General features: G+C 39.6%; 1 protein-coding gene and 1 long non-coding RNA gene across 5 annotated transcripts in view; one reads left to right on the plus strand and one right to left on the minus strand.

The window, feature by feature from the left end:
* Nucleotides 1–15,960, minus strand: part of fndc1 (fibronectin type III domain containing 1) — a 43,179-nt gene extending 27,219 nt beyond the window's left edge. For 2 of the 4 annotated variants that reach the window (XM_035952127.2, XM_035952124.2), the window contains exons 1-9: nucleotides 15,523–15,960; nucleotides 9,119–9,313; nucleotides 7,670–7,738; nucleotides 3,385–3,630; nucleotides 2,986–3,084; nucleotides 2,643–2,760; nucleotides 2,331–2,518; nucleotides 1,626–1,733; nucleotides 204–392 (exon numbers count right to left, since the gene is read on the minus strand). In XM_035952127.2, the coding sequence (XP_035808020.2) occupies nucleotides 204–392; nucleotides 1,626–1,733; nucleotides 2,331–2,518; nucleotides 2,643–2,760; nucleotides 2,986–3,084; nucleotides 3,385–3,630; nucleotides 7,670–7,738; nucleotides 9,119–9,313; nucleotides 15,523–15,595 (1,285 nt within the window). In that variant the 5' untranslated portion in view covers nucleotides 15,596–15,960. The remainder of the gene's footprint in view (nucleotides 1–203; nucleotides 393–1,625; nucleotides 1,734–2,330; nucleotides 2,519–2,642; nucleotides 2,761–2,985; nucleotides 3,085–3,384; nucleotides 3,631–7,669; nucleotides 7,739–9,118; nucleotides 9,314–15,522) is intronic. The other 2 variants (XM_035952125.2, XM_035952126.2) reach the window with 2 other exon arrangements.
* Nucleotides 15,961–16,206: 246 nt separating this feature from the next.
* On the plus strand, nucleotides 16,207–21,185 carry LOC129350205 (uncharacterized). Its single transcript, XR_008603553.1, has 3 exons — nucleotides 16,207–18,511; nucleotides 19,037–19,195; nucleotides 20,135–21,185. It is a non-coding gene; the product is annotated as an uncharacterized LOC129350205 (long non-coding RNA).
* The last annotated feature ends 4,514 nt before the right edge of the window (nucleotides 21,186–25,699 follow it).

Below are 25,699 nucleotides of genomic sequence, written 5' to 3' on the forward strand. Positions count from 1 at the left end.
ATAATGGATTCAGGATTGTGATTTTCAGTTTAATTTAGTTAATTTCCATTCGGTTGCATTTATATATCGCCAAGTCACAACATATGTCATCTTGTTGCAGTCTCTGTAATATAATAATGCAAGGTCTTGATCTTATTAGATTAGTTATAAAATTCTAAGCTCACACACATAAACATGTACTGTATAGAGACAAAAGTGCTTACATCCTGGCATGGCAACACTGAAGGCCTTGCTCTGTGGTCCCTGTCCCCTCCTATTGGTGGCTCTAATCTTGAAAATGTAACGGTCTCCAGGTGTGAGGCCATCTACGGTGGCTGTGGTGGTGCTTCCTCGGTACGTGATGCTTTTCATTCCAAATGGCTTCATTGCAGGGGCATAAGACAAGATGTATTCTGTGTGAAAGTAGAGCAGAAACAACTGTGAAAATAGAGTAAAACTATTCAAAAGAAAATGTCAAGCAGTGGCCTTTGAAAACCTGAATTCAGAAGTGCTTGCCCTCTTTGGCAAGCATTTGTACCAGTTTTAAAATTTAATAATTAATACAGAAAGTATTGTTGGATGTTTAACTTTCCTGTGGTCCTTAAACTAGTCATCCGTGATACGCCATTCAATCAGAAAACTAAACAAAATGTAAGCTTATAATTGTGACATTTCATTAAAACCATGTTATTCTTTACAATTCATTTAAAAATTCACCATAAATAAAATTTTCATGGTAAACAGATTCTGTATAAAACAAAACATTCTGCTCTTCCATGCAACTATTAGTGATCTAGCGGAATCTAACAGTGACACAAGCAATTTCTGGGACCTTTGAGCAAAATTGGGCTGAATTACATGCTGTGTTTACAACGAGCAGATAAGAGAAAAGTATGGAAACTAATTAAAAATGTAAATAGTGAAAAAGCTACAGTATGTACGCTCACTACTTTTTTCTTAGGTTTCTTATGTGTGCACTTGGAAAAATGTATCTGTTGATTCAATGTTCCTTAAATTTTTGCTAAGTAAATAATCAAAGACGAAATTCACCTTTCATTCATATTCGTGATTTATGGCATTATAACTTTGTTATGCAGCACAAAGTTATGCTCTACATCTAGCCATAGCTCTGTTGTTTCCATAGAGCTGCATGAGTTTATATTGCAATGCAAAGTGACCGGACAGTAAGGAAAAATGTGATGGGAGCAAAGAAAACACTCAGCCACTGCTTGGGATTCAGAGTGTTAAAGCATTTGTCTCTTTCTAACTGTCAACAGCACTATCCTACTTGGAAGGTGGAAGCTGGTTAGTTTACTTTTATTAGCACTGCCCTTGATTTCTGATGTTATTTCAACACATGTCCAGCTAGAAGTGACTGTCTTTCTTAACTGGGTCCTGTTTAGCTGAAAAACAATAGCAAAAAGAAGTCCTGTGACCTCAACACTTTACCCAGAAAAAATGTATATTTAGTGCCTGTACACACAGTACTGACATAACATTTGGAAACAAAAATTCATGGCCATTGCAGATCATCAGTGTAGGAGGTGCTTCTTTTTGGCAATGACAAAAGTCAAACACAAAGTATGTACCGGTATCCAAGCAAAAATAAATCTAGTTAAGTTTGATTTTCATCCTCCTGTCCTGACCTCTGATCCTCCCATTGGGTTCTTCAGGTGGATCCCATGTTGCTATGACAGCAGTTCCTTTTCCTCGTAGTGGCTTCACCTCAAAGTTCTCAGGTGGCCCAGATGGTGCTAGTAAAAGAAGAGAGTACAAGTGAATGGAAAGACGGGTGAAAAAGAACCAGCAGCAAAGAAGCCACAGGCAACGTAAAGGAAGAAGGGTGAGGAAATTGCTGCTTAAACAATGTTAAAAAAAAAAAAAAGTGAGGATAGTTGTGCCAGGAGATTTCAACTGAGGAAAACTCTGCTGCTACACATTGTGAGGAACCACCTTTTCACATCATGTATGAAGCTGCAGATGGAGATCTGAACTGTGAGCCAGGCAGTAAATGCTGACATTCCAATAACCCGCAGCTTAGGAGCTGCTATGACACGGTATAAAAGCTGCAATCATGACAGAGCTGCAGCCAGACTTAGAATCATATATCAAGTGGGAGTAATGGGAAGTGAATGTGATGAGGTGTGGCATGATGAAAGAAGTAGAAAATAGCTAACATACTGGGTTATGCAAGAGGGGATGCTTTTCTGTGAGAATAATTGCTCTTTTCATACTCTAAGAAATATGCAGGGCTCTATTAGCCTGTCTTCACTACTTCACTTGCAATCTGCATCAGAGTCAACAACAAGATGTTCTGTAAATGATTCTCAGCATGCAGTTACAGTACATACCTGACTCTGGAGTCCTCTGGAAGACTGAGACACTCCACTTGCCATGACTTTCAGCCTGAGAAATTCTGACAGAGAACTCATACATGCCATCAGCAGACAGGGTGTCTATCATCATCCTCCTCTGGGTGCTGTCTTTGTACTCCCAGCGTGCTGACTCACCCTTCTCCCTGTACCTAACTGTGTATGATCTGATGTAAGAGCAAATGGAAATGTTTTATTCCAATGAATAGGCTTAGTGTTCTCCTGTACTCATTCTTTTTTTTTTGTCTTGCTACTAGACACATGCACTAACACCAACTTTAACAAGCCCACCTGGACATCCCAGGGGCAACTTTCCCCATCTCGACGGCAGGGTCAACCCAGGAGATGAGGACTGACTGAGGAGACATGACCCTGACACTGATGTCCTTGGCCTCATATTCAGGTGGCACTGGACAACACACACACACACAAAGACAAAAAGACAACAATGTCTAGGTCCAAACCAATCTTAAAATCATCTTTACAATCAATACATTTGTCTAAAGCTGAATTTTGGCCAACATGTCAGCCAAAGATGTCCTGCAGTTCACAGCTTACATGGCTGTTGATGACTACTAGCAGTCTTTGTATTGGAAAGAAAGACTGTAATGTTTCTTGATGAACCTGCAGGTACCTGGTTCGGTTGTTTTGGTTGCGACTGCTCTGCTGGCGGATGAACTCTGGCCCTGGGCCTTCTGTGCCTGCAGTGACACCACATGAACGGACTCAGATGCTATGAACAGAAAGGGATACCAGGCACGGCCAGGGTTTACACTATGGACACTAAAAATACTACAAACAAAATGTATCCACTTAGCTAAATTATCATGAAAAAAACAACAAAAAACCAAAATGCTGCCAGCTGTTTCGTTACTGATTTGCTTGCAGTAATCATGCCACATGCTACCTAGTAACTACCTACTCTAGAGGTGCTTCTGGTGAATTTTACACATTTCCGTGTATATTTTACTAAAACCTAGGTTTTTGTCTATTTAATCCTGTAATGAGGAGTATGAGATGTAGGTTCTCTTACTTAGTTTTTGCGTGTGCCGTTTCCTCTGGTCCGACTGAGGCTTGGTGTAGTGTTGCCGTCTCCTTTCCAGCAGAGGGGTTCCTGTCAAAGCTCCCTCAGGCTGCCTGGGCCCTGATGAGGACTGAGGTGCCCTGTTGTGTGACCTGGTAGTAGAGATGCCTGATGGGTGAGCCGTTCTGTCCACCCTGGTTGCCCGCTGTACAGTGGAGTGGTTTCTGGCTGCAGGTTTTGAAGACCTGACTGGACCTGTTGGTGGATGAAAATGAACGGCAAAAGTCAGAGTGCACCTTTATGACCCCATAGATCATTCATAGTCTGTACTGAGGTTTCTTTTATGGCCTTGTTGAAACGCTCACTACAAAATGATTAAACATAAGTGTTCCGCTCACTGATAAACCCATAATTATATGTCAACCTTATCCAGCAGTGATTGTAAACAAGGTCATTTATCACAGAAAGGAAATGCTGTGGAATTACACCATGTCCTCTATCATCTGCTCCAACCTTCTGGTGTTCTGTTTCCTGCTTTAATCCAATGCAAGTAGTCACTCCATTTTGGACAACGTCTCAGACACTGTTTCAGACATCCAGACAAACCCCCTCATGTGGCTGCAGTACTGAGAGATACCATTGCCAATATAACAACAACAACAACAAAAAAAATCCTCTGTCCCTCCCACTCTTTTGTCTTCTTTCTTTCCGCTCCTCCTTCTTTCCCTCCGTTACTCATTTCTCATAATCACTGTCAGATGAAAAGGATCTGTCCTGTTTCCCATCAGTACAGCTGAATGCACAGCTGGGTGAGCACTGAGAAGTCAGCTGATGCAGCTAGGTGAATTTGATGAAAGGGGTTATAGGGCTGAAACAATACTGTGATGCTGAGTTTTGGGATTATGTATCAACTGAGAATAGTTGTCAATAAGAGGCCACCATGTCCCAAATTGTCTTGTCTAGTTTTAGCTTAATAAAAGAAAGAATAAAAGTTTGAGTACTAATGATGCAAAGAGGATATAATGAAGAACAAAAATGCACAATTTTGTCTCAGTTCTATTTGAATAACTTTATTTGTGTCTTTAAGTCTCTACCTTCAATCCGTCCTGCCAACACAGCTGAATGAAATTCTTCCATTTGTGTCTAGAGAGCACTGTTAGTTTGGTAATGTACCAACTCCCTTTCTGAATCCCTGTGTCCTAATCTTGTTTCTCAGCTTTTCCTGTTCTCACATATTTCCAGTAATGGAACTGCGCAAGTGAAATTGAAATTTACCGTATCGCATTTCGTGCCTGCGGTTGAAGTCACATATTTACTGACAAAGCAGATTAGAATGTTTTCAGCTTAACGTGTTCGTCCTTTCCTCTAGACTGTTGTTGATTTGTATCGATGTTAACATGGCATGAAAGTTAAATTTTAGAAATGTAAAACATGCAGTTATCACCTCTCAAAGCACAGACACAATATAATGTACAATACAATCCTTATTTATCTTATTAAATTTCCTGTTCAGTGGCCTACTGGTTAAAACTGCAGCTTTCCGAACCACAGCATCTACGATTTTATGTCTATATCTCTAAAGATGCTATCTAATAGGTTTAAAAAAATCTGCCTCAAAGAACATTACTAAAGACTGTCTTAGTAATATCTTTTGTATTTTTTGACCCCTGTGACTCGTTGCCAATCCAATCTCATCCCTGACCCTCATCCATACTTATTTAACAGCCTCTTGTACCACTTCAGACAGTAAGAGCCCCATTTGGTTTTAATCAGTCAACTTTTCCCTTTTCTTTTCTTCTTCCTGTCTTTCTCTCTCTGGAAAACTGTCACAGTGCATAGTTTGGCCCAGGTCACAATGCCACGGACCACTAAACCATTGATTCCACAGTTCTCCTACTGCCAGATCCCATCTTTTCCTGGAAGCTCAGTGGTCCAAGGTGCTATGAGGCAGACATACAGACATACCACTGCTATAGCAGAGGGACCCACCTCAGTGTGCTGAGGCTGAAAAGTGAAGCCTTTTAACGACCAACTATGAAATTTCTCCAACTCTTTAAGAAGTCTAAACTTTGCAACTATTAAGTCAGTCACATTAATATTAAATTTGGGTTTCATGGTGGAGTACATTGCTCACTGTACCCGCAGTTTAATTTATACAAACAACAGTCTCAGTGGCAGACTTTTCCTCCAAGCAGAGATAATCAGTTTAGCTTCCACTGGCAAGTTAGTGAACTGACAAAACCCAATGGCAAAGAAACGCCTCCAAACATGCAGCAGCACTAATGCCAGTGGATTTGTCTTTATTCATTAGCTTACCAGGCTATCAAGTTCTAGCTACTGTGTACAATAAATCAGACAATTTAAATGTTAGCTGGGCAAATTGCTAAGTAACTAAGGCTCACATCTGAAAGGATCTGGCAGTTTGCGGGGGGTGCTTTGTGTGTAATTTTATCAAACCAAATCATGTTTAGTTCTAAAGTATGTTTCAAACAACCCGTGTTGACCAAAGTGTACATGATAGTCAGGCAGCAACAAAAAGTTATAGTAGTAGTAATGCAAATGCAAGACAGGATAAAAACATAAAATCAATTTGTGAAAAATAAGGATAAAATACTAAAACAAGATAAAACAGAATAAATTTGTGATATCAACTTCTAAGATAAAGTAAATATAAAATGCTATAAATTAAGACCATTAAGAGTTATCAAACCCACTGAAAACATATATGTCTTAAGATATGTCACTCCTTGAGTGGTAGTGGCCCTGGGTTCAGTAAAGTTGGAAAGATATTCACAGATTCAGACTTCCAGCATCAATAACTCATTAGATATAGGCTGTCAAAACATAAACGGTGCCTATTCCCCATCGTTGTAAGGTAGACAATGTACTCCAAGCCCAGTTTTATCAAAAGTCGCTGTCTTTCAAGCTGCAGAAATAACACTATTGTCTATGTGCAGCCGGCTGTGAACAGGTACGGTCTGCAAATTGCAAAACCGCTGCAACAGCGAAGAGACACAAATATTCAGTAACTTCACTCTTTAACACTGTAGTGTCACCGCTGTCAGCTAGAATAGCTTGGGGCAGACTGGTGAATGTTAGCTTCTAACTACATTACTTTATCTGGCTAACATTGTTTTAGTTGATAGCAAGTGAGCTAACCTTAGGATTTGCTTCTTTTGCTCTGTCATTTTCTCTGGGTTTCAGTCTAGCATTACTTTGCCAGAACCCCAGTGATTGTTTGGCTCCGTTTGCCAAAGTGTAACTCAACAAACATGATTAGCTGTGTCTCCAGAGCAGCTCTGCCTCAAACAAATAAAAATGAAACTCCAGAGCTACATGGCGGTTCAGTGGTTAGCACTGCAAGAAGGTCCTGGGTTCAGTTGCTGGTCCGGATCCTTTCAGTGGTGATTTTAAATGGGATTTCTCCATGATTCTTGCCATGGTGCAAAGACACGCCAAGTACAGTGGTTTGGAGAGACTGAAGTGTTCACAGGAAAAGTATACATCTGTATTTGTGTTACTGTAGCCCTATGATAGACAAGTGGATGTTTACAGGACATATGTTTGATGCTGCACAAAAATAAAAATGTAGTCTAATCCTTTAATGCAATTGCTCATTTAGTTTATAAACATCCCCAAATAATGAAAATCCCCCAAATCCAGCGCTATTAAATTAACAATGATACAAAACCTAAAAAACCTGCACTTTTGAGAACTGCGAGTGTTTTGATTGCCAAAAGTTTCGGCAGGTTATTTTCAATCACTTGATCAATTAGCCAAATAATTGACCTTGCAATCATAGAGTGAATTTAAATCAACCACTTTATGGATAATTTGGTAATCAGGTTTCAGGCAGTCCATCTGTCTGCTCCTAATTTTCCATCATAATACAGTCTATTGAAATCACTAACAGGCAAATATTTGACAATTTATGTGGCGTATACCGTTACAGGCAACACATTCCGAAATAGATGTTAAATTTGGATCTTGCTTATGAATAATACATAATTAAATGGGAATCTATGAGTCAGAAACCAGTGAGAGTTTTTCCCTACCGATCCCTTAGGGACAGAACGGGTGAGGGAATGAAGGAAAAGGAGACTGTTGCCCTGAGACATAACACTGTAAATCATCATCACATTAGATTTAGGGGTTTTACATTCACGCTGTCAGCAGAAAATTTCTGAAAATAGCTTTTGAAGGATATGACCACATTATTTTATATATATGGCTGCTAACTGAGATGCATCACTCCCATGTGAAGTCGGTAATGATGCCTTGAGATCAGGTTTACCTGCTGATGAGTTGCTGACAGGTGCACCGCTCAACACAGCAAAGCCATCCAGGTTAACCCATTCAGGGTCTAAAAAAAGACACAGGAGATCTGGATGAATGACGTTGCTATTGACAACTAAGTTAGCAGTGAATTTTATACATTTACAGTTCACATATTTATGATTTACAACTGTATTTCTCTTTTTGTGTTGAGCTCTGGGCTTTTACATGATTTTCCTTTGCCTCCTCCCAGTTACCAAAGTGGGATTTTTAACCTCTTGTTTTCATTTCCTCGCCATCTCCCTCCTTCTTGCTTATAATAGGTCAACTGTTCATCTTCTTTGCTTGAATAGCGGCTGGCCAGACACATAATGATGTGGAGGCAAACAGTATGTTATTTATGACAACTGAAGCAGCTCTCATGCTGCTGAGGGAACAACACACGATCAGCGAGGAATTTCTGGAAAGGCAGCACTGAAACTCAGCTCAGCTGCCAGAGATTTATGGCAAACTGCACCGGAGCTGGAGAGACCACAAGGGCCGCCACAACTGGGCAGCACACACAAACACGCACCCATCTGTAGATGCTTTTTTTTTTTAAACACACGGACACACAATACAAGACAATGCATGACTTCATCACTTGGCACCACCCTATCTTCAACCGCAACCACTACCAGACACATATATGTTGCCCGCGCACACACAACAAGTGACCACAACACAGAGGATTGGGTTATAGGAGCAGGGCTGGGTTTGGAAAAGGGTTGGCTGCAGACTTTGAGTCGCTGATGAAGTATGACTCTAAGGTGCCAAGGACGGAGGAAAATGGAGTAATGACAAAAGCAGGCTAAACTGTGTCAACACTGCAAACTGGATGTGCATAGAAACATAAGGACCTGTCTAATGTTTTACAAGGCAGAATTAGAAATTACCAGAGAAGCTGTTAAGACCTAAAAATAATGTCCTTCTCAAAAGCCTAAAATAACCGCTGTCTGCTGAAATGGGATGACGACTGCTCGGCACTAACTCCACCACCGCTAGTACTCTCTCTTTCTTTTGTTCTGGCAACCTTTGATGACAGCACTTCCAATTATGAACTAATCTACTGATGAAAATCAATCACACAGCCACAAATGTGTGTCCTCATATCTCACCTCCCTGTGTCTCTACTTCGTAAACAGCTTTGCTCATCCCCTCCTTATTCTTGGCGCTTGTCTTGAGAAAGTGCAGAACCTTGAGATTTGAAAGCTCCGTCCAAAGTTGAAGCCAAACCTTCTTTTCTTGCTCTTCGTCCATTTATTTTCCTCTGAATGGCCTTTTTGTCTAACAGTGCTACTAGCACTCACAGTCCCATTAGCTCCACTTTCATTTGCTGGTAGAACTTGGTCAGTGACGCACAACCACCTGATCTTAACATCTTCCATTCTCATCCTGCTTTATTTGACCTTCTTAGCTTCTGTCTTACCTACATCCTCCAGCAGAGGAGCGCGACTGTCCTTGCTCACTTTGGTGAAGCGGTTTGACCTCGGGGGTTTGCTGGAGCTGATGATGAAGCGGTCCACAGGTCTCCCGTCCAGATGGATGGAAGGCTCCCAGCTCTCCCTCAGGCTCCTGTCCACAGATGTTTGCTTCCCATTTTGAGGCCGTAGGGGTTTCTCTGCTGCAAAAGAAATGATGTTAGGGTAAACTTGGGTTGTATAAAGTTTATTTAAACAATACTAATTTAGCATTGCCTGTTATGCTAAATGTGAAGACCTACATATTGAGGCAGTGTGTAAATGTGAGTTATTCCTGCTCCTCTACTTCGGTGCTACCAGGACAATTTCCTTTTCATTTATTATACTTGGCACATAAAGGAACTCTGATGAAGCATAAACTTGTAGGAGGCCTTGAGAAATCCAAACTAATTTGGTGTTTAAATAAATACATGACGATTGCGTTGGATGTTAAAGACTCACAATAATGAGAAACCTTTATTCTCCCTACTGGCTACATTCAGTAACCACCTCTCGGTTTTTGGTTGCAAATGCATCCAATATAAAACTGAATTTAGCTTGTGTGAAGGAAAAAGCTGCTAAAAGACCCCCAGAGAAGAGTAAAGACATGGGAAATGGTAAACAACCACTGGATTTTTTAATTATTATTTTTTTAAATAACTGACTTAACTGACTGACTCTCATGCCTGACAGCTTGTATTGATGCTGAAAACTCAGCTGAGTCAACAAATAAAGAGACTCATTAGAGGTTTGATGCAGAGAAAAAGTAGAGCGAAACATCCATGATGCTTGTTCTTTATACAGTTATTCAGCAGGGGGCTGCTGGGTAACATATCTGCACAAAAAGGTGAAAATACACCCATGCAGACTACTCGGTGGTGACATCAGTTATTCTACATGACATGACAGTGTTTTGGCCACGCATGATCTTGAACAGTTACACTTCTCATGGCATTTTTATGCTAAATGTTTATAAAAATTCTAATTATTCCTGTTGAACCTGCAGAAGTTGGTGTTTTTGACCACTAGGGGGCAGCAGCGCGGCACTCACAAAATATCATCTTGCAAAGTTTATTTGGCAGTGTGTTAACAAATAGTTTCTAATTAACACATCCAGCACATACTTCAGCATTTAAATAATATATTTTTTCCACCAAAAAATGTATGTCTAATGATCTACATCTGGTCTGGTTTCCATCAAGCTATTATGGACGTTCTAGCTCTGAATGTTCCACTATGTGTCACCAGCTTGGAGCTAACTCTATCAGTCTGCCATTTGATTCGGGGCAGGTGGAGTACATTGGGTTTTTAGAGTGAAATCAGCTGCCTGATGTTGTTGCTGCCGCTGCTGCTGGAAACTACGATGATGAGAGCAGTGAGCGTGAACCGAAACAGATGCCAGAACACTGCAAAGTGCTGAGGGGGGAACTGCGGAGTCTAGTGATGGGCATTTAAACCATTGTGAATACGAAACCATAGCAGATTTAACAAAACTGGGGCGAGGTTTATTAGCATGCTGGTCATTTATTGCTGTATAATTGTCAGTACTGTCAGCAGCTGCTCCTCCTGACTTTCTGTTGCCCCCCAGAGGTTTACAGCAGCACTTTTGGTTTTAACATCATCACAAAAATCACTTCTTTTCGCTGTTTGCAGGTGTGCTCTCAGCTGGATCTGCACTTTTACTTTTCGCATTTAGAGATAACTGCCACCCAGGCCTCCTGAGCGCTACTTTATAGATGGTCACAGCTCCTCAGAGGCCCTCAAAGTTGTCTCCGCTTAACGTGGAGTTTTAGTACGTGCTGAAAGATTGTCTCATCATTGTTTCAGCTGACTGCAGATATCACCATTCCAGCGGTGCGTGAGTACATAGAGGAGTGCGAGAGTGTTGTCCTAGTTAAAAAAGAAAACATAGTCTCCTCATTATTTTCTCATTAATGCAGGCATACGGTGGAGTTAGTTTTATCAGCTGCCTGTGGCGCTCTCCACTGACACAAGTCTGGACACACTTCAATCACTTGCACCCTGTTTCCAATGAGGCCATGTATTACGTAGGAAGGGATCTGCTCCTCTGTCCAGACATCACTCTGCGATTTGGCCTCTTTGGAAATTTATGATTCAAGGGCAAACCAGATATTTTTGATTAACTCAAGACTCCTTCAAGCACAGCAGATGCATGGTTTCCATCCAAGAATAAACAGTTTGGGAAGCAGTTAAGCAACCGAGTGGTTGTAACAACATAATCTTAGAAAGGGAGGCTTGGTTTCGGTGCGTTGCTACGGGAGACCGGAGCAATAATATAACATTTTCTATGTTGTGTTTGTGAATGTGAAATGGAAAGACAGACAGATAGAGTATGATTGAGTTAGATAGTGGAAAGTATTAAGTATGAGAGGAATGAGTGCACCGCCTCAGGGTCATGTCACTGTATGTCACTGTTTCTTTTTTTTTGTAGTTTGATAAAATGTTCACGTGCATGCTAAAGAAATTGAGAGAGTGTGTTAGACGGATACAGGATGTGCAGCACACAAACACACTCAAAGACTCACAGTCAGATTGGCAGACATGCATGTGTATTTGCATGTGTAGGTTGGTATAAGAAGCATATGCAGCTAAGCCCTGAGGTCAAAGGACTCCTGTAAAACTGTTTGAGAAAATACTTGCGCTCATGCACCTGCAAAGCACTCCACTTTTACAAGAGCACCTTTTCACCTCACCACAAACTCACCCAGACACTGACCCCTCATTCACCCCTCATGAGTTTGCCATTAACCTTTAAGAACTGTCTTTTTGGACAAACTCCCATCAGTAATCAAGATAAGCAGTGAATGTGTTTGGAGGGATGACAAGACGCTCACTACAGCAACAGGTGGGCCACGCTTTGATTTTTTTTAGAGAGATGATCAAACTCACAAATAGCTGCAGGTGTTTAGATAGTAAAATAACTTACTGCCATGGCAACAACAGAGGAATGAACTGACGTGTCTTTGCTCAAGTGACTGAGGAGCCACATCCAAGTAATGTGGAACTTTCCACGATTTGTTTTCCATCATTGCAGCACAAGTTTAAAGATCTCTGTTTAGAATTTCTAACCGCTTGATGGTGGTATATGATCCCCTTATTGTACTAAATATAGTTAAAACTAAAATACGAAATCAAGCAAATCTGAACCTCAATGAGGATTGGTCAGGTTGAGCTTTGAACAAGGCAAAAACTTCACTTACCAGCAATGAGTCATGCAGAAATTTTGATTACATTTACTCAGATTTTGAAAATTCTGCCTCTGAAGTTCCGAATGGCACTAAACTTACATTTAATAAACAGAAGATTTACATTTAGAAATGCTCCAGTTGTTGTGGATAATTAAGAGAGCATGCTGTCAACATTTTATATTAAAACGACTTTCTGATGGCATCTCATTCTGTGTTTAATCCAGAGTGTACACAACACTGATTCTCAAATGGTGCAAATTCAGTGACTGTAAATTTCCATTGACACTCATTGTGTTGGAGGTAAAAACGTAAATATCTGAAATCTGGGGGGAAACGTTAGAATGTGGGTCACTAAATATCAAACTGCAACCAGGAGATGGTTAAACTTAGCTTAGCATAAAAACTGAAAACCTGTTTTATAAGTGTGTGTAAGTAAATGTTTTAATTCAGAGACTCCAGTGTGTTAGTTAAAGTGGTTATATGTTGCTTCTTTTGTGTTAATGAGAGTCAGAGGGGCTGGTCATTAGATTCCCCTCATCTGTGGACAGAGCTAGCTCTAACACCAACATTTTCTCATTTAGTTCATTGCAATTTTCTTCCCAAAAAGTCACGCCATTACTTTTAAAGATCAGATTTTGGGCCTTTGTAGCATTCAAGTCCTCAGAAAGTAAATGTAGCTTTTGTGTTTTAATAAGATTTTTCATCCAAGTACGAGGTTCGCGTCAAATCTTGCCTGAGGCTACAGAATTCCTTGTAGCACCGCTGTCAGTTTAAACAGCGCTCACCTCTGACATTCAGTAAACTCTCTGCAGTAATCAGCTGTGCAAGAGAGTCAGCTTACTTAGATCATGGCCCAAGATGGTCATTGCCTTCAGACTGCAGTTAATCACAAAAACACATCAATCACCAACCTGTCAGCCTCGAGATGCTGACAGTTTATTACTGGGCACTGGGCCTTACTTAACATCGAATCGTGATTGAGAACAAATTTTATTTCAAGCAACAACCTGGAGTGAGTAACTGTTTAGCTTGGGAGGGTTACATACATACATATGAGACTTTTATGACTTGTGACATCCACAAACAGAAGCTGGCCAGTGCAATTATGGTGTAAAAACATATTTTGTATTTCAGCGTTGGTGGTCACAAGTCAGCTTTCCTTCACCAAAGATTCTCTCCAGTGACTGTAATATTCACTCTCTGATGAAGACTGACACCTCACAGTATTAGTTTTTTCTATATCTTCCTGCTGGCATCCACTGTGCTGTGACAGGTGCGTTCATCGCCCAGGTGGGATTTGTTTAAATAACTGGAATGATGCCCAGAGATGACATCATGACACGAGACATGCCACTGCTGGCAGGTTTGACAAGCAGTCAGGTTGTGCAGGATCGAATCTTGTCAGATGATTAAATATATCCAATATAGTGGAAAATATTACCCCTGACACTCTGTTTCCCAAGTGGAAAAAAAAAGAATTTACGACATTCCTGATTCTCAAAACTTTTGCTGAAATCTGCAAAATCCTAACATTATAAGTGGAGCAGAGAAATTAAATTCCACTGGCCTGCAAAGACACGATTCCCTCGTTTTTCCCTCCTTCGCAGCCTGTCCCACTTTCCACACACTTTCCAGGAAATGATAGACTGTGTGGAAGAAGCTGACATTCTTTATTATCCAAATACACTATGTTTCTATTCTCTCAATTTGTCCAGAATTTCCCATGAGTCCAGTTTGATCCACGCAGATTTTTTGGGGGGGTGACAAGCTGATGACATGTGAGTGGAGAAAGTTAATGAGTAACACGCTCTTCTCCCTCAACAACTACTGTCAAAATACCAGAGAGGAAGGCGTTTAACTGCTCCAGCGCGCTGCTCAGTGGCCCACAGCAGTGAACTGTGGTTCTACTAAGTAGCTCCCAGGTGTGAATGTGTGGAAGTGGATGAATGTGGAGCAGAGTGTGGCAGAAAAAAAAATATGCATGAAAACGATGGAAAAGAAAGTGACCACAACAAATAGCAGCTGCCTGTATTCAGCAAAAGCAATGACCTCATGCTTTAAGTGCTTACAGCCGAGGCATATAGAAACTTACAGATCAACTGACACGCTAAGTGGACTGAATAAGTGAATAAGAGAGAAAAAGGAAAGTCTGGTTGTAGCATTTAAAGCCAGCCAAAAAAGTTGTGCTTCCTCCCCTCCAAACCTCCTCTGACTTTATGGCACTTTTGATGATTTGGATATTTTTACTGTCTGGAAGATGTTGCGACTTTCTGCCTGAAAATTGATTTTACAAATGGCACTTAAGAAACTTCAAAAACATGTGTGCTGCTGTGGTTTTGCAGCCTCTGGCTTGTCAAGAAAAAAAGTGCCGCACACTTGATAAATCGCTGTACTGACATGGAATAAATTTCTGGTGAAATCCTGTCGGCCTTTGCATCACCAACAAAACTGTCCATATTCTTGCCTTTTTGGCTTCATTTTGCTGTCAGGCATATTCCACCCTTCCCTGACTGCAGCTGATGGATGATGTGACATTTCAAAGGATGCAGTAAATCAGCTGAGTGTAAACGAAAAGTGACAGGCAGAAAACTTAGAGGCAGGTCATTTATCATCACATTCAGGCAGATTGGGCACCAATTTAGCAGGAAACCACTCAGAAAATGTCTCTTTTTTCACAATATTTCATCATGTAGTCTGAAATTTGTCATCATCTTCTAAACAATGTTTAACAGTTAGGATTTACTCAGTCCTGCATCATATTTTCCTCTCCCAAACAGTCAAAAATAAAAGTAATTGTAACTTCTGCAAACTAACTGCACACACTAAATGAAATATTCTAATGAGCACCTAATAAATGCAAATTATACGTTTGGTTTGGACATTTTTAAGGCTGGCAGAGATGGATGTGCACATGTGCAAATGCCCAAAGCAGTTCCTTCTTTAACAAATAGCACAACTCAGATTTGCAGTATCACGTGTTTCTTTTGAATGCATCATTAACTGCAGCAACACAGACGCTAAAACCGCATAAACTTTAAGAAACAAGATCCACACACAAGATGAGCAGAAAGTATCAGCGCCTCGGTAATCACAGGAAATGCACGGGATCAAACTTGGTTAATATATTAGTGCACCTGCATAGGAGAAAGTAAGTCAACTTTTACCTGCCCATCCGCATCCCGGTGCGCAAAACGTAACGAATAGCGCCAAGAGCGTCCTGCTTGCGGCTAAAGCCATGGTGAAAGTGGCGCACTAGTGCTGCGGAGCGACGCAGCAGCTGGATGCAGAGGGCTGGAACACAGCAGCCTTCCCTCCCCTCAGCCGATGCTGCTCCTCACCGGGAACCTCTATGCAGCTGCAACAACTAACTCACAACAGTCATATTCTTACATCCAGTGGATCACAGTTTGAAAGAATTGAGTGCAAGTCGCCTTCCAAGTGTAATAAAATGTTTTAAAGTGGGCCGAAAATTTGAATTTAAGCTGTGGAGCAGAGTGCTGTTTGCACATAAGAAGGTTTATGAATTCATATTTTTTGATTTGTTCAGGTATAAATTAACTTTAAAAAGCCTCCTGTGATGTGAGCTCTTCCAAAGTGGTGCAGGGTTCTGCAGGGTGTTGCTCATTTTAGGGCTAAAATAATGAAATAAAAAGTGACCAAATGTCTCCCTCTTCAGGGAACAACCCTTATTTCGCCCTGAACTGAAGGTCTGGCAGCAGGTTGGAGGAGAATAAAGACTGCAGAAATATAGGTGCCAGATTAATTCAGACCTCAGAATTTTAAATGCAGACTACACAACCTGCTCTTTGTTCTCTGCTTTAATGGTTTTATAGTTGTTTTTTTTTTTATGACAGATAATCAGAATTTTTTCCTTCCAAATCTGATTAATTTGTATTTCATGCCTGGTAAGCAGGTCAGTTCCACCTGTCCTGCTCTGTTTCAGTCTCATTCCAACAGATCTGATCCTCATCAGGATCAAACCTTTCCATGACACCATCCCTGCAGCAGGTGTGAGAGAACAGCAGTTTGGGCCAAACAGAACTCCAACATATGAGCTAATCTGTGGAGAGAAAGTTCACGATGACACCAATTTTCCAAAGAAATAATTTGACCACTAGATGGAGCAACAAGCCACATTTTTAGTAACTTATAGAGTCTAGCCCGAAATTATTCGTACCCCTAGCAAACTTTGATTTAAAGTTACTTTTATTCAACCAGCAAGTTTCATTTTGGATTGGAAATGACACAGGTGTTCCCCAAAAGATAATAAGATGTTATACAAGAGGCATCATTGTGAAAATAAATATTTCTCAGCTTTCATTTATATTTAAAAATAACTTTAAGTTAAAATTTGCTATGGTATGAATAGTTTCGGCCTTGCCTGTAGCCCGTTGCAACAAACAAAGCTGATGTTTTCAGTAGAATGAGCAACAAATTCAGTCTGAACAAGTCACTGATGAAACAGTAATATTATATACTCTGTATTTGTTATTCTGAGTAGCTTTTTGATTAATCTTGTTATCAGGTGAGACAAGCACACAGTGAAGACAATGAACACAAAGTTTTTATTCACGTAAATGCGTGTGACAGTGCATGAATTTGTCTCCATTATAATTCTGTATAACTAAAGAGTACAAAAATATACTTGACTTCTTTTCCATAGTGGCTTTCATTGTAGAGTCTGCCAGCTTTGCACCTGACTGGATGCCTTTGCAGCACTTTTTTCATTCGACAGCTCTTCAGATTTCCTAGAGCTCCTCTAAGTTGTACTGTAGAACATCTTGACCTTTTTGTCATAACACCAACTGTCCCATAGCACCTGCAAGCATCTGAAAGATGCTCCATTACCAAATTCACAACTGTTTCACTGTCTATTTCTGAGCTAATCCGGCCATTATTATGCAAAGATGCACAGGTGCTGTCTTATCCATCTGTGCCTGTACAGGTCCCACAGTGTACAAGAAAAGCTCTCTATTTAGTTGCCTGTAAAGGGTTTAACTCCTGACCAACATCTCCCTCTGTTGGCTGAAGTCCTTATCTGTAACGGAAAACAATTTCAGTCATTATTTGCTCATGACTCAGTTCATTGTTGGAGGAAGTGACACGGGAAATTACCGGTTAAATACAGGAAGAGCAGGTTTTCAGAACACAGTGATAATAAGAAGTAATGCAAAATATCGCTGAGGGAAATCAATGTTCAGCCCGAGAAAGATAATCCTAACATAACATTATTATCGATTCTTAATTATAACAATAACAAAACCCATCTACTGTTGCCTACAGCAGAACATTCAGTTTTCAGTTTCAGTTTAAAAAAAAATCGAAACACTTTTCACTTAATATCTTTATGGCCCCAGGAGCCAATAAAGTTTGTCAATTTAGTCATTTGTGTTATTTAAACATTCATACATTATTTTTTTTACTGGGGCTAGTTACATCTCCAGTATACCCTCCTGCTCTGTGAACACACACACAGACACACACACTTACAAACGGCTCTGCAGCACCTTGAAATAGTGTATGAGTCAGCACAAAACGGAATACATTTTTAAACCAAAAAGCCTTATTGAGGCAGATGGCTGTCTCTTAGCTGGCCTCTCTGCAAACCAGCGCTAGTGCACGGCCTCTGTCACTCATTCACACACACGCACACACTGAAACCACTGTTCCCTCTAAGCTGCGCGCGTGCACAATTGCGCACTGCTGACACGGTCTCCGCGCACACAAAATCTGCGCTGCGCACAAAAAAAATCCAACCTAAATTGTAAATAAAATAAACACGTAACAATTCATTCTGTGCTATTTTTCAATGTGAGTCAGTGAGTGACCGGTGACTGGCTGTTGCAGCCAATGATGCGATTCACATACGTATTTACCATAGACTGTATATAATGGTATTTACGCAGCTAATCAACGTCAGGCGTCCTTATGTGCAGCCACTGTTGTTCTCATAGATATGAATGAATAGATAGGACACGCCCCTTTGAGCTGCGTGCTACAGCGAGGCTAAGCTAGTGGGAGCAAAGTTTCAGTGCATTCCGTTGATGTAGACAACGTGAAAACGGAAACAAGTATGCCGGCTCACTGTGCTGCATACAGTTACACACTACGTCGTACGATTGAGACAAGGAAACTTGGAATGACTTTTCACAGGTAAGAATAGTTTTTGGCTCTTTTTTCATTATGAAATCTTGTTGAGAGCTTCCAGTCTATGAGAGCTAACTAGTTAGCCACTAGCAAAACGCTAAGGCGAGCTAGCAGCTTGACAACCAAATACCAGACGATTAATAGTAGCTGTAGTATAGTTGTACAAGCAGTAGTAGTAATACTAAAAGTACAAACAGCAGTAGTAGTATAAACAGCTGTTAGAGTCGTAGCAGTAGTATCAGCATTTGTAATAGTACAGTAGTTATAAAGCCTAACTCATGTATATCCAGATTACCATCTATGTTCTTCCTCCAAACCCATTTTATGATTGGGATTACAGGCAGTTCTTTAGGACTGCTCTCAAATAATTGAAATGTTACTAAACAAGGTTATACTTATCAAATTAAATAGCTCTGGTCTCCAGTATATTGGCGAATTTGGTTCTTTGTACTTAATTTATTAGCATGATTTCTTTTTAATATGTTGTGTACAGACTTAATTACTTCTGTCTACTTTTCTTACTCTATGTAGGTTTCCCAGAGACTATGGGTTGAGGAGGAATTGGAAGTTTGTCGGCTTAGACCTGGTGTCATTCCATCAGTGTTAAACTTCCCGGCTCATCTTGGAAGAGTATGTGCCAGAAAGACCACGACCAAGCAGCCTTGAGATCTTAGACAGCGTCTCCCTGAGGTGGGTGTCAACGGTGTTCACGGTCAGGTCTGTGGTAATCCCGTCAAAAAACAAAACAGAAAAAAAATCTAGATTATAATCAACATGTAACCAAAGCACTCTGTGTATAACGCCATAGTATAGGATGTAGTTCAGAAAATGTCAAAGTATAGTATGCTTTACTCAAGAATAACATAGTATGGCCTGTAGTTCATAGTACAGCATGTTGGCAAGAAAAAAAAACAAAACATAGATTATTATGTGGTTCAAAAAGCGCAAAATGATAGGATGTTGCCTAAAATTGTCATGTATGATATGTGGTTCAAAAAATGTCATAGTGCAGTATATTGTCAAAATAGTATGTAATTCAAGAAAACATCAGAGTATAATATGTCGTCTAAAAAATGCCATAGAATAATAATTTCATTGCACAAGTAAAAGTATAGTAACTTTTAAAACTGTTCGAATTCTTATATGTTGCTAAAAGAAACAAAAAAAACTAAAACAAAAAAACGTCACAGTAATATGTCAATTAAAAAAGCCTATAGTTTAGCGTGTCGCCCAACAAACATCATAGTATAGCATGTCGCTCTAAAAACGTCACAGTATAGCCTTTAGTCCACAGCTGTCAGTAGGTGAGGAGCAACACAAAAACAGTCCAAACGCTGGTTTCCAGAGGGTTAGACGAGAATTTATTTGAAAGAGTAAGTTTACAACAACACAACATGTGAGGGGGTTAAAAACAAATGGGTGTTAGTAAAATGAAAAAAAATAAACAGAACTAAAAGTGAACTTCATGTTGACATTGATGGGCATTCCAACCAGGAACAAAGTAAAAGATAATCAATAGGAAAAAAAACTCTTCCTGTTCACCTCTTCAAGCCCAAAAACACACCGCAGTAGCACCCTAAACTAAAACTACCAATGGGTTCCCTGTTTTCCTTTCTGAACAATTCAAAGGTCCCTCTCTATCTCCCCACACATCCACCAACCACTGGAACACATCTCCAAAGTTCTGCCGGGCCAGCTCAGCTTCCCCTCAGAAGAAGTGCCGCCACCTGCCAGATGAAGGAGCCTTTTGAGAGGCAGCTGACATCGTAATTGGACTGTGCTTTGGTCTGTTCCAATCCAGCTTCAGCTCCAGAGACGGCAGGCGGGACGAGTCAACGGAGGCCGGGTGGACGAAGGCATGAAGCTGAGTACAATCCAGAAAACAACAGAGGAGGAGTGCAGCGGCTCAGGGCCAGAACAGAGTAGCATCGTATGTCTCTTAGAAAACATCATAGTATAGCCTTTTCTATGAAAAAACGCCATCATATGCATCGTATATTGTACAAATAAGTCAAAGGAAAGAGACATACATTGTAGAATTGTAGTAATTGTGGGCTGACTGATTTACTGATTATCAGTATTTTATTTTTTACTGATTTACGGTAATAAATACATTTAAAAATGGTGCTACTTTGGCTCTGAACCTTGATCTACCTGTGGTCGCTCTGTCTTCTGGAGTGATTTGATTGGTTATACGTAACGAATAAAACTCCTTTAACTTAACATCTCTAAACAAAACAAAAACGTATCAACAAAGTTTTCTGTTAGAGTTTGTGTTCTTCTAAGTTTAACTCCAAGATTTTAAATACTTTCATTTACTGCAAATGAATATCTACTCCAAATGTCTCACTAATAATCATTATCAGCCTTAAAAAACCACAAAACACCCCTCTATACTCGACCACACTTAGTACAGTCCGGTTCCCCCTTCTATAAATCTGCTTGGAATCGTCCACTTCCTGTTTGTCAAAGTGGCCTTCTACCTGGACAGGTTTTGTTGGAGCTCATGCAACAAACATTTTAGGTAACTGCACTTTAATATGGATGGATGACACTGAATTAGAGTCTGTTTTAATGAGACTGAGTTAAGATGTGTAGCTCTGTCATTAAATAGTAAATTATTTCTCAGAATTCACAGAGAAAAGTCTGAAATGTTTGCTAGGTTAGCGTCCCACATGTTCTTTGGCTTAGCTAAAGCTAACTCTCTCCAACTTCTAGATCTCTTGAGTTGCTTGTTGTTAAAATATCTTGCTAGAGGTGCTGAAGCTCAGAAAGTCTGAGATGTTTGTTCAAAATAAGCTCATTCTCAAGTCTTCTCTGAACTGTCCTCTTTTAAATTTCCCTAAACTTAGGAGTTAATGACAGAGTAGCACATCCAGACTCAGTCTCATTTATGTAGAGATTAAACTTCAGTGTCATTCATGGATGTTAAAGTGCAGTTTTTCAAATGTTTGTTGCACATGATCCCGACCAAAGCAGTCCAGGTGGAAGACGATGTGAAGAGAAAGCTCCAGAGGATGAATATCACACATTTACGTTGGAAATAAATGTCCTTTAATTGGACATTGTCATGCAAAAGTTGGACTTCCCTTTGTTGAGTGCTTTCTTGATGTTGGTTTCTAAATGTTTTTTGACACTCGGCCCCAAAGATTAAAACCTTCTACGGCTCACAAGCTGCAACAATTCACACATTAGCAACTATCTTTCTGACTAAACTAAGATAAAAAGTGAAAAACTGCCTGATTCCTGCATCATGAATGTAAATCTTTTTGGTTTTTATGACAGTAAACTGAATATATTTGGGTTTGACATTTTAAAAACCAAAACAAGAAATGAATTACTGGAGAAAACGACAGATTAATGGACACAGAAAATGTGTTTTCCAACATATATGGCTGAATTACTCCAACATTACAAGATACATACAATTTAAATTCTATTTTATTTATATAACCCCAGTTACAGGTCAAATTGTCTCAAGACGCTTTATTTTTATATTTTTTTGTCATACTTAAAATATGACAAAGTAAGAAATTTAAAGCTCTTGACTAACCCAATTTATTATTTGGTTTTTAAGAAATTAATCAACAATTAAAATAACTTTCTCCACTAAAACTAATAAACATGAGGTCAGATAGAAGGAACAGTTTTAAATACTGCAGTCCCACGACGACAAGAATAAAGTTTGTCAACAAAAAGTAAATCTGCTGGTGGATTCCATTAAAGTCCTAATAAATGATAATAAAGTGTGATACTAAAGGTTTGTGGTGCTAAAAATGTCCAAGTAAAGATATGAAGTTGAACATGTGGATGGAGGTTGATAAAAGTTGACCTCCCTTCATTTCTCTGGAGCCGACTCCATGGATTTTATGGATGGTGGTTCAAGACCTGCTCTTCTAGTGGTCTTCCTTCTAGTTGCTGTAAAAAGTCACTCTACCCGGCCGACTTCAACACCTCTTCATGACAACTTGTTCTGCCTCCGACCTGGTGGAAACTCCAGAAACTCGGGAAAACCTGTGGAGACTCGAAGAACTCGTGGAGACTCGAAGAACTCGTCGGGCGGGGGAAGGTGTGGTGGGCGGTTGGGGGAGGTGGGGGACTAGAGGGGGGAGGCCGCCACCCACCTCCCCGCCTACTCTCCGCCCTGACTCCACCCAGACTCCGCCTTGGCTCTGCCCATGAGGTCACTTCAGGAACTACGATGCCAAAGGGACGACGAATTTATTTCTTTTTGTCTGATCTGTAGCTCAGTGAGTTAAGGATTTGCCTATGGAGCTGCAGGTCGCTGGTTCAAGACCAGACCCTTCTTAAATTTTTTTGAAAATCCTGACAAAGACAAAGAAAGATAAATGCCGGTGGTGGGTCTTGAACCTGCGACCCTCCACTCGGTAGTCCTCTTCTTATCCCCCTGAGCTACTCGCTCAGATACTAATTTATCTTTTTTTTGCGCATTTATCATCTATTTTTTGTTGTTTTCGAGTTTTTTTTTTAACTTGAGTCTCGACTCGACCGTTTTTCTCAGGAGGTTGGACTTCAGCCTTTGTGCTGGAGGGTGGAACCCTCAGTTCCAAGACTTTCCAAAGCCTCCACACCTCCCGAGTCCTCAGGACCTGAGCTTTCACACAGTCTGAGGGCTGAAATTTTCTAAGTCCCACAGTAGTTCTCTGTTAGTTTGAACCTTCAGACAGTCCAAGGACTGAAATCCTCTAAGTTCCTGAGTAGTTCTCTGTTTGTTTGAACCTTCAGACAGTCCAAGGACTGAAATCCTCTAAGTTCCTGAGTAGTTCTCTGTTAGTTTGAACCTTTAAACAGTCCAAGGACTGAAATTTTAAAAGTTCCTGAATTCTTCTCTGTTAGTTTGAGCTTTCAGACAGTCTGAGGACTGAAATTTTAAAAGTTTCTCAGTACTTCTCTGTTAGTTTGAACTTTCTGGTTAACAGAAGCCTTAAAACTTGTGACCATGAGTCTTGATTTCATATTTAGGCCACCCATCTGAGTTCTTCTCAGACCTTCACCTGTGGGTTTTTTAGAAATCCTTAACAATCTTTGATTCTCTTCACTGAACAGTAAAGTTTGTGGCGATCAGAAGGTAACATTAGATTGATCAATGCCTTCAACTACTAGTAGACTTTATCTGGAAAGCAGTTTTCTGAAATGAGTTCTTAGTAAATCTGTCCACAATCAAACCAAGAACATAGAAAGAGGAAATGTTTGAAGAAACAACTTGATGTTTTCATTTCAGACTAGAAAATGCTTTAAGATCTTTATCTGTCTTTGCTCTTTTTTATCCTTTTATTGTCTCTTCTGTTTAATTTGATCTTCTAAAGTTTAACTGGTGTCTTTTCAAATGTTTTGTCTTTAGTTTGATTCTTCTTAAATGTTTAGTTTTGCTCTTTTCTCACCTTTTATTCTTTTCTAATGTCTGATTTGATTTTGAAATGTTTTGTCTTTTTAATGTTTAATTATGGAAAATATTTCATCTGTAATTTTTAATATTTGTATTTTAAAAATTTTGTTCAATTTCATAATGACATGTATTGTATCTTGTTGAATTATCTAATTCAATATTTTCTGTTTAATATAATTTAATTGTATTTAATGTTTAACTCTATTAAACAGACAAAATATTGAATTAGATAATTCAACAAGATACAATACATGTCATGAAATTAAACAAAATTTTTAAAATACAAATATTAAAAATTACAGATAAAATATTTTCCATAATTAAACATTTAAAAAATACAATTCAACAAGAAGAATATTAAACATTTTGAAAAATGTAAAACATTTAATTAGATTATTACACCTTTAAAAAGACAAAACATTTAATTAAAAAATTAAATGTTTAATTAGAAATTTACATCTTAAATTTCTTAAATCTTTTTAATAATAAAACTGTTCAAAAGTTTTATTGTATTAAATTTTTTTCCCTTTGATTTAATTGCTTTTTGTTATGTAGTTTATTTCTTTAATCTTCTTTTTCTGTCAAGATTTTAACCCCAACCTTAAAAATGAAATAAACCCTTAAATCACAATGAAAATACTTCTGTTGTCACAATCATGAGTTAGTCAATTATTCAGTTTATCAATTCAACTTTATTTGTTTAGCACCTTTTACACAGATGACAAAACTAAACAAGCAAAGAGAAAAAACTATGCTAAAGCTATGATTAAAACTCAAAAACATTTAAAAAAAAAAAAAAATTTAACATGGTAATAAAATATGTTGTGTCCAGGGGATGGAGGGAGTTTATTGAAGTCTTCTTGGGCTCACATGGTAAATCATTGAAAATATAAACTTGATATTCAGTCTAAGGAAACTGGAAACTGCAAAGCGACAGAAGAACCAACAATATCTCCTGTTTTCTCCTTTAATGAGTCGACTCTTCTTGTGCTTTCAGACCAAAGAACTACAGACTCTTCACAACCTGCTCAAACTCTTGGTACAGGACCTCACCACACGGGTCAAGAAGGTTTCCGTCTCATTTCTACTCTGAAGCTCACCTTCTCCTGCTCAAATTGCTGACAAATGTTTCTGCTGTTCTAAAGTCTGGTCTCCAGAACTTCCTAAAAACTCTCAAAGTCTCTTCTGCTGCAGGTTGCTTTGTAGAACTGTTGCAGAAAACCTCACTAAACACATGGAGGGGCCTCAAGATAGTCGTCCAAATGAAACCATACAAAAACCAAACTAGTACAACCCAAACGCTAAAGTCTCCTGCAGCCTACCAGAGAACCTCTGAGAACACAGAATCAGGACAGGAACTCTTACCTTCTGGACAACCAACGCTGGTTCACAAACAAGAATACAGAATGTGTCTGACCAAAAACCTCTGAAGACTCACTACAGCCAAGATAAAGACACAGCTGCACCAAATCCACTAATCACTGCACACATTAGCACCATGTGCTAACTGTGGCTAAAGAACCACCTTTACCAAGACAACTATCCAGTACAAAGCCCCAAAACACACCAAGAAACACATTAAAGTCTATTTTACTGCTGGAAGCTGCAAGCCAACGCCTAAAGAACAAACTAAGGCAACAGAACCAAACCCAGTTCAGTGGTGGAGAAGCAGAGGAAATGTTTGTCTGCAGCTAAATAAAGCAGGAAGACACTGAGCTGCTCAGGTGTTCCTGATAACACCAAGCAGCCACCTGGACAGCCAATAGGAACACAGCTGACTGGACGTC

The sequence above is a fragment of the Amphiprion ocellaris genome, chromosome 12 (genome assembly GCF_022539595.1).
Source record: "Amphiprion ocellaris isolate individual 3 ecotype Okinawa chromosome 12, ASM2253959v1, whole genome shotgun sequence".
In the NCBI taxonomy this organism is placed as follows: Eukaryota; Metazoa; Chordata; class Actinopteri; family Pomacentridae; genus Amphiprion; species Amphiprion ocellaris.